The sequence below is a fragment of the Gekko japonicus genome, unplaced genomic scaffold (assembly GCF_001447785.1).
Source record: "Gekko japonicus isolate JY-2015 unplaced genomic scaffold, Gekko_japonicus_V1.1 scaffold846, whole genome shotgun sequence".
In the NCBI taxonomy this organism is placed as follows: Eukaryota; Metazoa; Chordata; class Lepidosauria; order Squamata; family Gekkonidae; genus Gekko; species Gekko japonicus.
In genome coordinates, this window is record NW_015164696.1 from 685,058 (window position 1) to 699,033 (window position 13,976).

General features: G+C 46.2%; 1 protein-coding gene across 1 annotated transcript in view; it reads right to left on the minus strand.

The window, feature by feature from the left end:
* Positions 1 to 13,976, minus strand: part of RARA (retinoic acid receptor, alpha) — a 236,844-nt gene that overhangs the window by 172,176 nt on the left and 50,692 nt on the right. Inside the window, exon 2 of the mRNA XM_015409459.1 lies at positions 5,874 to 6,375. Coding sequence (XP_015264945.1) covers positions 5,874 to 6,051 — 178 coding nt within the window. The 5' untranslated portion in view covers positions 6,052 to 6,375. The remainder of the gene's footprint in view (positions 1 to 5,873; positions 6,376 to 13,976) is intronic.

The window sequence follows — 13,976 nt, forward strand, 5'->3', positions numbered from 1 at the left end:
GAAAGAGACCTTCAGAGGTGGTTTCTGCCACTGCTTCCTTGGCGGACTCCCATCCGAATGCTCACCAGGGCCCACCCTGCTTAGCTTCTGGAATCTGGCAAGGACGGGGTTGCCTGGAAGAGGACATTTTAAATCTCTTTCATAAGGTTTTGGGGGGTTTTAGCATATTTTAATGGAAACTGTTTAGGCCAGAGTTGTCGAACTGGCCGGATCTGGCCGAATCTGACATAAATGTCACTTTGTCGGGCCGGGCCATGTGTGCCATAAAACGTAATGCCAGGTACCGGAGATATAAACTGTATGAAGGACAGCAGCTGCTAAGCTCAGAGTTGGTGTATCCTCACTGCAAGGCCTCATGGGCTGGGAGGGGGGGTGTCCAAAGTGGAACCCACATGGGCGGACTGGAAAGCCAGCAGTGCAGCACTGGACAGATGCTCCCACGCTGCTTGACTGCTGCAGATGAGGTTGTTCCACCATGCTGAAGCCACAATCCCCCCTGAGCAGTCTCCTGTTCCCTCCCCTGCACTAGTTGCTTGCGGGACACAGAAGAGCCCTGGAGGGGCCTCTTCTGGCCACCGGGCCTTATGTTTGACACCCTTGGTTTAGGCCCTTTATTATTGTATGCTTTACTTATTATTGTTCTTACGGCCTTTTCTTTTTTGTAATCCACCTTCAGCCTTTGCAAGAAAGAAGGAATCTAAAAGAAGTAAATAAACAAATATCCTTCCACATGCTAGCGCAGTCGAAAAGCGGAAGCCAGGATGGAGGAGGAAAGACAGGCGGTACCAAGAGGAGGAGGCTTGGCTCACAAGGGCCAGAGCCAGCAGGGAGCAGGGTTGTCTCCATCCCAGTGTGTTGGGTGTTACAAGATAAAAACACTCAGTATATATTGGGTTAAATGTTTGTTTTGTTGTTACAGGAAATCACATGCTTTTGTGTAAGCCAATGTTAGTTTTAGGTCTGCCAGCCCGGGAAAATTCTTCCTGTTCCAGGAGTTTGATTGGAAGCAAAGTGTCAAAGTGTCTTTGCATTTTATGGCTCCTCTTCCCGTCTTTGTTCTGTTTTCAACCAGAAGCGTGTAAGAGTAGCCATTGCAAGCTCTTCTAGTCTCGTCCTTTGTAGAGTGAAGATGTAGCTGTTTAGCTGTGTTGTTATTTTCCTCCCAGTTATCTTTCCCTGTGCTAGAATGTAGTAAAACCTTTATATTTTAAACACACATGGACTCTGAGTCTGATTATTGCGCTCTGGCATTGCTAAGCTGTTTTTCTCTGCTGAATCACAATTTTTATAAGAAACTCCAACACAGTGGCACCCCAGAACTCATCTTTTGTTCTCCCTCTCCCAAAATACTGGAACTCGAGGGCATCCAGTGACGCTGATGCGCAGTAGGATCAGGACAGACAGAAGGAAAGACAACTTTACACAGAGTGGTTAAAATGTGGAATTCACTGCCAGACAATGAAGCGATAGCCTAGATTTTTCTTAAAAAAACATTGTTACAGGTAGAACCGTGGGGCGTGTTTGGACCGCTACCCTGAATTCAAATTCTACCTCAGCCATAAACGTTTGGTGCGGCATTAGGCATGTATCTCTTCTAGCTTTGGTGCCCCCATTTTTACAACTGGAAACTCAAAGGGTTGCTGTGCAGATGAAACATTTTTATTTGTTTTTTTAAGTTATTGTCTACCAACAACTAATAACTGCCCTGACCGGGATGGCCCAGGATAGCCCAGTCTCATGAGATCTCAGAAGCTTCTAAGCAGGGTCTCCTTGGATGGGAGACCTCCAAGGAAGTCCCGGGTCGTGACACGGAGGCAGACGATGGCAGACCGCTTCTGAACAACGTCCCTTGCCTTGGAAGCCCTGCGGGGTCGCCGTAAGTCAGCTGTGACTTGGTGGTGCTTTCTTCCTCCACCTCCACCAAAATGATGCGTGCGGAATGGGCCCACTGAGAGGGGAGGAGAAGGAGAGGTTCAGCGCGGCCACCCCTGAGTGTTTCCCTCTGGAGGCCTAGAAATGTTTTGTCCCTCCAAAATGTACTAAGTCAAGACTCTGTGCAACCAACTCTCAGCACTGAAAAACAGGAATCTTCCCAAACTGGAAATAGGACCAGATGAGAGGCAGTGTGGACACAGCTCTTATCTGTGCTGGAAGGAGACCCAGAAGGCAAGAGAAGCAACTCCAACCTCCACCTTCTTCAAATAGGCAATCCCTTGCAATTCTGTAAAAAATTTTTAAAGGCAATAGTCCAGAGGGCAACGCTCAGAATTTCCTTTCATGCCTATCAAAAATGGGGCACTCCTTCATTTCGCCTCTGTTTGCCGACAAGGCGAGGGCTCCTTTCAACCCCTGCTTCTTAATTTCCTGCTGTGTCACAAAATTATGTTCCTCACCCTCCGCCACTAATGTTTCTCGAGAGCCAGTTCGGTGTACTGGTTAAGAGCACAGACTCTAATCTGGGAGAACTGGGTCTGATTCCCCACTCCTCCACATGCAGCTGCTGGTGTGACCTTGGGTCAGTCACAAGTTCTTTCAGAGCTGTTCTCTCAGGAGCAGTTCTCGAAAGAGCTCTCTCAGCCCCACCTACCTCACAAGGTGTCCGTTGTGGGGAGGGGGAGGGAAAGGGATTGTAAACTGCTCTGAGACTTCTTCAGGTAGTGAAGTGCAGGGTATAAATCCAATCTCTTCTTCTTCTCCTCCCAAAGCAGCATCACAGGCAGCAAAAAAGAGATGTGCACTTCAGCCAAAAACTTGCAGAGGTGGAAGAGGGAAGGGATAGTGGGGTGCATCATCGTCTCTAAGGGAAGACATGTATGTTTTGTTTAAAAAATTTCACACCTCACAAGCCACACAAGGGCGCATGGAAGCTCAGCTCCTCACAAGTCTCTGCAGCAAGCCCCAGGCAACCCATCACTGCCTCCCTTGGCCAGGAGGTAGAAAGAGGGAAAATTCTATCCCACTGTGCTTTCTGCAATGTTAGGAAAACGGGCTTGGCCTAAAAAGACATGCTTTATACAATTCCCACAGCGCCTACGTAAAACCCACATTTCGAGTTCTGACGGTTATAAGAGCAAGTTGGAAAATATGACGAATTAAAAAACACCACGGGTCAGAAACACAGGAAGCAATGAAGCAGAGGGGAGCCCTCTTTCACGATTCCAAAGTTTGTTCTTCGAATCTTGAGCCGCCCTCCTCTGTTCAAGGACAGAGAGGTTTCGGGATTAAGTTGTCACTTTCAAACGGCTGCAAACTGAAATTTTGCATCGGTCAGTTGGATGGCAAAGATCTGCATGTCTGGCCGAGGGCTTTGGGATATTCTGCCATTTTTCCATACGAGCATGAGACACAGTATTGAATGCAGCAGCCAGCCTCTCCTGAGAATTTCTAGTGTGACTTTAAAAAGCAAGTTTCTGGCCCTCATGGTTCAGAAGGTAGACCCGGAAGTGTGCACACAAATGCCCGGAGGAAACCTCAAGAACTGAGGAAGTTAAAAAGGTGAGAAACTGAACTGGATTTCCATCGGTCAGGCTTCAGTGCCCCCCCCCATCTCTAGGTACAGTAGCCAAACAAAGGAGCTGCAAAAGATTTGAGAGTCCACGTTTCCTTGCTGCGCATAACTGATAAAGACAGCAGAACTGAGCACTTCGTCACAGAAAACGTGATTACTTTTCAGAAGAAATGCTTGCTTTCATGCAGAGTTCATACAGTCTTATATGCCATTTCTGAGTGTTTCTTGCTTTTTGCGCTACGTATTCAACACAAGCTTGTCAGCAGCCACTCATCTGGTCACCTGTGGCAAATAAATATCACTCCCAGGCAATCAGCAAAGGAAAAACTACAAAACATTTATTCTGTGCTTCCAAGGTGAGTGATATATATTTTGTGCATTTAACCCAATAATAGCCAAATATATCCCACCCCCTCATGGGATCCCCATGAGGCCGCCGAGGCATACGCTTGCGCACCCAAACATATATATCCACAAGCGCGGCTGGGTGAGCACGGCTCTCCAGACTGAGGAAATTCTTTCAAACTTTGATCCAGTTAATACAACTTCACACAGAGTGAACCAGCTATTTTTAAATGCAAGCGATAGGCTCTGGGAAGGTCTGAGGAGGCAGGCATTTTCTGTTTTCCCACGAACCGACACAGCCTTAACCACACACATTTTTGCCAGAGAGGCATAACATTTGGGAGCACAGCGTTTCTCACATTACAGAACTGTGGGCAAAAGGACAGAAAACATTCACATTTGAATCTACCTAAATAACCATCCAGTTCTCAACATTGTGCAGGTTTGTCTACATGCACACACGGGCACAGCCTGAAGCCAAAAGTAATTTATAGCTAGGATGGCCACCCTCCAGGAGCGGCCTGGAGATGTCCCAGAATCAGAAATTATCTTCAGACAACAGAGATCGGTTCCCCTGGAGAAAATGGCTGCTTTGGAGGGTGGAGTCTCTATGGCACATTGTACCCCACTGAGGTCCCTCCCCAAACCTCTCCCTCCCCAGGCTCCACCCCTAAAATCTCCAGGTATTCCCCAACCCATAGTTGGGAACCTTATTAAAAGCAGAAACACTCAAATTCCCATCTGTATGTTCCCCACATCAGGTGAGGAGTGACTTTTCCTGCCATCCTTCATACATCTCGTAAACGTACGAAGTGCCTCATGCTTTTTGTCCAGTTTGTCCTAACAACTCTCCTGTGAGGTGGGCCACCTTCACTCCCATTTTACAGACAAGGAACTGAGGAAGAGATGCAGACCTACTTGCCTGAGGCAAACTGCGAAGCCTCTGGCAGACCTGGGAGTTTAAACCAGAGCCATTTGAGATCCCAAAATTCAACATTCTGTCCCCTGGAGCAGATTTAGCTGATCATACTGATTTTATGCTAGGTTCGTCTGCAAACAGGAAATCCAAATTTCTCAGCTGGGAAGCTCACTGGATGACCTGAGGTAAGTAACTGACTCACTTTTAGCCAAAACCACCTCATGGGGTTGTTGTGAGTTGGACTACTTAGCTCCCTGGAGAGAAGGTGCAATTAAAATATAATAAAGAGATACTCATCCACTGGGTGGGAAGTGCTAGCAATTTAACCTTCCTAAATGTTGTGTGCGTACAGAACAGCTATTGCATTTCACTGACAGAACTTGGCTTTCCGTCAAAAAACCTGAACGGCGTATCAGACCTATGCCATAATCAAAACCAACAGTTCCTAAACTGGTCCTAAGTGTCTGGATACATGCCAAACCATGTGACTGTCGACTTCGTGGAGAAGTTGGAGACGTTATTACTGTGACTTAATTTTGGAATGCTCAAACAGCTCCATGTTATGAGTCCGAATGTTAAACATTAAACCAAAAAGAGATTATCAACTTAAGAAAACCCAAAAAGAATTTCCATGTTGACATTTAGGATGCGTGTCTCGGTCCAAAAACCAGCACACATTTTCACAACAACTTCAAAGGAGACAAAACAGATTTTGCCAAGAGACGGCTTCACATGCCCTGAGAAAGTGGAGAGACAGTGGAAACAGTTTACCAACACAAATACATGGCGGCACAGAAATGGCCGGTCCATTAGGGTGAAGATGGGCACATAACTTGAAGACCGTACTCTACACCCCCAACATAAGCCCTCACCATGGGCATTATATTCCAACACTCAGGCAAGCCAAAACACTGGATCCAACTGTGATATAACGCATCAAAGCATCATTTGCTCAGAAAAGGACAGGTTCATCAAACGTAGTGAAGGCGCTTTCAAAATGGACCCCCTCGCTCTGAGCATTTCTATCTTCGCTCGGTCTCCTCCTTTCATCTCTGTCTCACATATGCCCACAAACACAAGCCCCTCAACCTGGGAACTTACTGGCTGGTGATGGCGTGCTGTACCCGCTGACCGGAAGCTGATGTTGCATCCCTGGCAGGGCCCCTGGCGGCGAGAGGCCCCCGATCATGTGCGGAAAGAAGAAAGCATAATGCGGTACCGAGTAGCTGTTGAGATGCCCGCTCCCTGGCGTGGAGCAGGAGCTGCTGTTACTCGCCATAGCGGGCACGCTCCACGGGCCTGGTCCAAGGTGAAGGACTCACATAAGGGCTGAATAAGGGGCACCAGCCATAGAATATCGACCCAGTCTTGTCAAACCTCAATTCAGGATCAACGCAGACTTTCCCCTTTCCTTGAGGCTGGGCACGATGACACGGCCAGTGGCCCACAAGCGTTCCTTCCCCAGGAGAATTCCCCCCCCGGCAAGTGGGAAAGTCTTCAGCGTTTCACAGGATCTCAAGACAAACTCCTGTCAGCTCCGACCCTTCAAAGAGAGTGTCGCGGGGGATCCCAGCAAGGTTCACTCCACACGTTGCTGCCACAGCTGTAGAAACAAAAAGCGTAAATAGTGAAAGAGAGGACTGATATTGTAATGCCAAGTCATAAGCAAGCATCTGGCTACTGTGAAAAAATAATCCCTTTAGAGGATCTCGAGCCAGGGTATTTGGGGACTGAAGACAAGGCCTTTTGCATCCCACCAGCAAGGCCTCACCTCGTCCCTTTGCTCAGAAGTATCTGAGGGGAACTGTGACTCGCAGTAATCATAACTGTCTTGAGTTACAGTTCCCCCTTGATAGTTCCGTGGTGGTTCAGACGTCATCCGACAAGTATGTTTTATCTGTAAAACTTTAATTTATACAGAGAGAAGCTTTTTTAAAAAAAATAAATGAGCTTAAAGTGTCATTGGATGAGAAGAGACTGATATGGGACAAGGCAGAATATCTGCTTTGCATGGGGGAAAGTCTCAGGTTCAATCCCCAACATCTCCAGTTGCGAGCAATGCTCCCTCTAAGCTAAGCAGTCTTGTGAGCAAGAATTCTACTTTCTGAGCTACTGGCATTAAATCAGTTTGCTCTGGAGCCATCCTTCCTGAGCTAAGACAAAAAGGTGTGAGCCGGAGGCTAACAAACTGTGAGATAGCTCACACTAACTCAGCTTAGAGGGAACACTGGTTGAGAATCCCATAGAATGGGATGGCTACTAAATCATGATGGATAATCTAGTCCCTCCTGTATCAGAGGTCTCTAAATCAGTGGCTGAGGAACACAGGTAGGATGATGCTGTTTGTGGGCTTCTGCTGGCTGCCACTGTGAGAGACAGGATGCCGGATTAGATGAGCCTTATGTTCTTATGTCGTAATGTATGGCTGCGAGAGTTGGACTATAAGGAAGGCCGAACACCGAAGAATAGATTCTTTTGAATTATGGTGCTGGAGAAGACTCCTGAGAGTCCCCTGGACTGCAAGGAGATCAAACCAGTCAATCTTAAAAGAAATCAACCCTGACTGTTCCCTGGAAGGCCAGATCCTGAAGCTGAAGCTCAGATACTTTGGCCACCAAATGAGAAGGGAGCACTCACTGGAGAAGACCCTGATGCTGGGAAAGATTGAAGGTAAAAGAAGAAGGGGACGGCAAAGGATGAGATGGTTAGACAGTGTCATAGATGCAACGAACATGAAATTGAGCAAACTCCGGAGGACGACAGAGTAAAGGAGGGCCTAGCGTGATGTGGCCCATGGGGCCGCGAAGAGTCCAACTCAACTGTGCGACTGAACAACAACAACAACAACAACATGTTCTTATGTTCTTAAAAGGTGATATGAAAGACTTCAACCAGAAACACCAGTGGAACAGCACCTGTCAGTCAGCATTTGTTGTTGTTGTTCAGTCGCACAGTCGAGTCCGACTCTTCGCGACCCCATGGATCATCTCCCGCCAAGCCCTCCTGTCTTCCACCGTCCTCTGAAGTTTGCTCAATTTCATGTTCGTTGCATCTATGACACTGTCTAACCATCTCATCCTTTGCCATCTAACCATCTCATCAGTCATCATATACAAGACTAATCTTGATAAACCAGTGATCAGTATAAGGGAATTTCATTTATGGCTGTGGCTCAGGGGCAGAGCATCTGCTTGGCATGCAGAAGGTCCCAGGTCCATCCCTGGCATCTCCAGCTAAAAGGACCAGGCAGCAGGTGAAGTGAAAGATGTCGGCCGGAAACCCTGGAAAGCCGTCGCCACTCAGAACAGACAAGACTGACCTTGATCAATCAACGATTGAGCTTAATATAAAAGCAGCCTCATGTGACAATGCAGCTTCAATAATAAGGTCAATGTGACTCTCCAAATTATTTCTCCCGTAGGACAATTTGAGATGAGATATGTGAATCCCAAGCTGTACAAAGCAGAATTACAGACATGCGCACAGGGTCCAATCCACCCAGAGTTAAGCCATGATCTATTGAAGTCCCTGGAGAAGGAAATGGCAACCCACTCCAGTACTTTTGCCAAGAAAACCCCATGGAAAGTACCAAAAGGCTAAAAGATATGACGCCGGAAGATGAGCCCCTCAGGTCGGAAGGTGTCCAATATGCTACTGAGGAAGAGCAGAGGGCAAGTACAAGTAACCCCAGAAAGAGTGAAGCGGCTGGGCCAAAGCCGAAAGGACGCTCAGTTGTGGATGTGTCTGATGGTGAAAGGAAAGTCCGATGCTGCAAAGAACAATACTACATAGGAACCTGGAATGTAAGATCTATGAATCAAGGTAAGCTTGACGTGGTCAAAAATGAGATGGCAAGACTTAACATTGATATCTTAGGAATCAGTGAACTTAAGTGGACAGGAATGGGCGAATTTAACTCAGAAGACCATTATATCTACTACTGTGGCCTGGAATCTCGTAGAAAAAATGGTGTGGCCTTTATAGTCAACAAGAGAGTGCAAAAGTCAGTACTGGGATACAATCTCAAAAATGACAGAATGATTTCTGTCCGATTCCAAGGCAAACCATTCAACATCACAGTAATCCAAGTCTATGCCCCAACCACTGATGCAGAAGAGGCTGAAGTGGACCGGTTCTATGAAGACCTACAACACCTTATAGAACTAACACCAAAAAATGATGTCCTCATCATCATAGGGGACTGGAATGCTAAAGTAGGAAGTCAAAAGGTAACCGGAATAACAGACAAGTTTGGCCTTGGAAAGCAAAATGAAGCAGGGCAAAGGTTAACAGAGTTTTGTCAAGAGAACACACTGGTCATAGCGAACACCCTTTTCCAACAACCTAAGAGGCGACTCTACACATGGACATCACCAGATGGGCAACACCGAAATCAGATTGACTATATAATTTGCAGTCAAAGATGGAGAAGCTCTATCCAGTCAGTAAAAACAAGACCTGGAGCTGACTGTGGTTCAGATCATGAGCTACTCATTGCAAAATTCAGACTTAAACTGAAGAAAATTGGGAAAACCACGAGGCCATTCAGGTTTGACCTAGATCGCATCCCTGATGAATATACAGTAGAGGTGAAGAATAGATTCAAGGGTCTGGATTTGATAGATAGAGTGCCTGAAGAACTATGGACAGAGGTTCGTGACATTGTACAGGAAGCAGCAATCACCACCATCCCAAAGAAAAAGAAATGCAAGAAAGCAAAGTGGCTTTCTGATGAGGCTTTACAAATAGCAGAGGAAAGAAGGAAAGCGAAAGGCAAAGGCGAAAAGGAAAGATTTACCCAACTGAACGCAGATTTCCAGAGAACAGCAAGGAGAGATAAGGAGGCCTTCCTGAATGAACAGTGCAAAGTAATAGAAGAAAACAATAGAATGGGAAGGACTAGAGATCTCTTCAAGAAAATTGGAGAAATCAAGGGAGCGTTCCATGCAAAGCTGGCCATGATAAAGGACAAAAACGGTAGGGACCTAACAGAAGCAGAAGAGATTAGGAAAAGATGGCAAGAATACACAGAAGAACTATACAAGAAAGACCTCGATGTCCTTGACAACCACGACGGTATAATCACTGACCTCGAGCCAGACATCCTGGAATGTGAAGTTAAATGGGCCTTAGAAAGCATTACTAACAACAAAGCTAGTGGAGGTGATGGTATCCCAGCTGAGCTATTCAAAGTCTTAGAAGAGGATGCTGTTAAAGTTCTGCACTCCATTTGCCAGCAAATTTGGAAAACGCAACAGTGGCCACAGGATTGGAAAAGATCAGTATACATTCCAATCCCAAAGAAGGGCAATGCCAAGGAATGTTCAAACTATCGCACAATTGCACTCATATCACACGCTAGCAAGGTCATGCTCAAGATCCTACAAGCTAGGCTTCAACAGTACGTGGATAGAGAACTACCAGAAGTACAAGCTGGGTTTCGAAGAGGTAGAGGAACGAGAGATCATATTGCCAACATTCGCTGGATTATGGAGAAAGCAAGAGAGTACCAGAAAAATATCTACTTCTGCTTCATTGACTATGCTAAAGCCTTTGACTGTGTGGATCACAACAAACTATGGCAGGTCCTTAAAGAGATGGGAGTACCAGACCACCTCACATGTCTCTTGAGAAACCTGTATAAGGGCCAAGAAGCGACAGTTAGAACCGGATACGGAACAACTGATTGGTTCAGCATAGGAAAAGGAGTACGACAAGGATGTATACTGTCACCTTGCTTATTTAATATATATGCAGAGTACATCATGCGAAATGCTGGCCTGGATGAATCACAAGCGGGAATTAAGATTGCTGGGGAAAAGATCAACAACCTCAGATATGCAGATGATACCACTCTAATGGCTGAAAGTGAAAAGGATCTAAAGAGCCTCTTGCTCAGAGTAAAAGAGGAGAGCGCAAAAGTGGGCTTGAAGCTCAACATCAAAAAAACTAAGATCATGGCATCCGGCCCCATCACTCCTTGGCAAATAGAAGGGGAAGTCGTGGAAGTAGTGACAGACTTCACGTTCCTGGGATCCCAGATCACCGCAGACTGTGACTGCAGCCATGAAATTAAAAGACGCCTGCTCCTTGGGAGGAAAGCGATGGCGAACCTAAACAGCATGATAAAAAGTAGAGACATCACCCTGCCAACAAAAGTCCGCATGGTCAAAGCAATGGTATTCCCAGTAGTCATGTATGGCTGCGAGAGCTGGACTATAAGGAAGGCCGAGCGCCGAAGAATAGATTCTTTTGAACTATGGTGCTGGAGAAGACTCTTGAGAGTCCCTTGGACTGCAAAAAGATCAAATCAGTCAATCCTAAAAGAAATCAACCCTGACTGTTCCCTGGAAGGCCAGATAATGAAACTGAAGCTCAAATACTTTGGCCACCAAATGAGAAGGGAGCACTCCCTGGAGAAGACCCTGATGCTGGGAAAGATTGAAGGTCAAAGAAGACGGGGACGGCAAAGGATGAGATGGTTAGACAGTGTCATCGATACAACGAACATGAAGTTGAGCAAACTTCAGAGGACGGCGGAAGACAGGAGGGCTTGGCGAGAGTTGATCCATGGGGTCGCGAAGAGTCGGACTCGACTGTGCGACTGAACAACAACAACACTAATTTTTCAGGCAACTGTTTTCTTACACCAATCGGCTGTGCCCGCTTGCTTTTCTGCTGCTTGCTGCAAGAACGCATATGCTTTTGGCTACTGACCATCTCAGAAGAGGCATTCCCTCCTGAACAGAATGGCATGAGGAATACCTCTAAACAGTACCAGTAACCCACGGTTTTTGTAAGTCAGGGGTCCCCAACCTTTTTGATCCTGGGTTTTTTAAAAATCTGCTGCCTGATTAAAACCATGTTATCTGATTGCTCAAACTGATCGACTGATTAATTAATTGGTCAAATTGATTACCATCGTAGGCAAAAAAAGCCGCATTTATTCCTCAACACTGCTTTTTCTTGAGATCATTCTTCTGGGTTAGTCAATCAACACCCCTCTTCCCTTTACTATGTGTTACTGCGCGTTTCAAAAAGCAACAAATTAATGGAGAAGAGGACTATAAAAGACGATTATTCACAACAGCTAAATAAAACCTCTGTGGTTTTCATGGAGAGTCTCTGAGTATCAGATGGTGGGAACAAACACGGAAGTGTGGTGACTTTCGTGTCTCTCTCACAAGCTTAAATGTGCACACATTAACTGCCTTATACTAAGTCAGATCTTCCATTTTTTTTACCCCAATATTGCCTTTCCCAGCTAGCAGACACTATCAGATACAGAAAGATATCTCCCAGCCCTCTTAACCAAGATTATTTTAACAACAGATGCCCAAGTCTGGACTTGGGATCTTCTTTGTGCTCTAACTTCCCCATTAAAAACAACAACAACAACTCTGCAGAGCAAATTGCCCCGTGTCAAGTTTTCAAGGACTTTGGAAAATATTTGGTGGGCCACTCCTCAAAACAGAATGCAGGAATAGACAACCTTTTGGGGGGCACAACACAGCTTTCCTTTTGAAGACAGCATTAGCAACCTGTTTGGTACTGTACAGAACACAGAAGTGAAACAGAAGGCTTTACAGTTAGGAATCAAAAGATGGAGGCAGGGGGGAGAAACACGCATTAATAAGGAATAGAACCGGCCCACCAGGGTCTCCAACACGGTGCCCACTGAGACCTTTACTGGTGCTTGCCGAGTGTTTTCTGAAAAGTGGGTGGGGCCAGGTAGGGCTTTTGCCCAGCAAGGCTTCTGATTGGCCATTGGAGATTCGATTGGCTGTGGAGACTTTTTAATTAAAAAAACACTGCTTTGGCAGCAGGTTGTACCACAGCAAAAGGATCTTCATTGTGTGACTGAAATTAAGCTGCTGCTGCAGCCATTTCATTTTTTAAATTTAAAATTTATTTATTAAAACATTTATGTCCTGCTTTTCCTCTCGGTTCAAAGTGGTTGCTGGTTCTGCTTCCAGCGGCAGCCGTTTTGTCACCACACCCACCCACCACACTGTCAGGTGCCCGCAGGCTGAAAAAGTTGGGAACCCCTGGAATAGAACATACACTTTGGAAGAGGGACATCTGTTTTAAGCTGATGGTTTTACCATCCAGATTTCAAACACAGTAAGAAAGCGTGTATGTGTTAAGGTAGCAATTTTCAAACTCCCAACATTCCCATGAGAAATAAATTTAATAAGTTAATGCACCCTGTGAGCTCAAGTACCTACGGAAGGACGAGTGTGCCTAAGGTATCTTTGTGTGATTTACTGCTCTGGCCTCCTAATCGACCTCTTCTGTTGTGTCTCTGCACTGGGTTTGATTGATCATCCCTGACTCAAGAGATGCAACAGAATTACCCGCCCCTCAAAAGGAGGTTGCCTGCTGCATCTCTGTGCGAGTAACTAACTGCCTCTCTAGGCTCAGTGACTCATGCAGAAACACAGAAAGATTCTACGGAGGATGAGTAATCCTTTACTCTTGATCACTCCAGAAGCAAAATTTTTCAGCCATAAAAGTAACGCATGACTAATTTTTTTAAAATCAGCTGTCCCTCAGCTTTCAAACGTTAAGGGGAAACTGTTGTTAGGGAAGGGATGCCAGCCTCCAGGTGGGACCTGGGGATGATACCCTGGAATCACAGCTCCTCCCCAGGCTGCAGAGATCAGTTCCCCTGGGGGAAAATGGAAGCTTTGGAGGGTGGACTCTGTGGCACTGTACCCCACTGAGGTCCCTGCCCTCCCCAGGCTCCACCCCCCAAATCTCCAGGAATTTCCCGACCTGGATCTGGCAACCCTACCCCCCATTCCCCACCAGCGGCCAGGAGGGACCCTACCAAGCAATTTTGGATTCACACCCTAATGGGAGTCCTGCCGTCTAAGGAGTGGGGTTTATTACATTTATTTGGGAGAGCAAACGCCAATATACTCCTTAATTGCATCCACAGAATAACTCTCCACTACAGGAGAGGAAGATGTAAAAAAAGAAATTCGAAAATATTTGGGAAAGGTGATCTCTCTACTCTGCCATTTCTCACCCAGTGTGTGTGTGGGGGGGGCAATGTTACTTGGTTTGGACAAAAGAGCACAAGGGACTGTAAACTTGAGCAAGAGGGGAAAGTGTCTCAATTCATGAGGGCAGAAATCTTTCCCTCCCCTCCCTCCCCATATAAATATTACCTTCCTTCTTAATTTTACAAGTATCCCC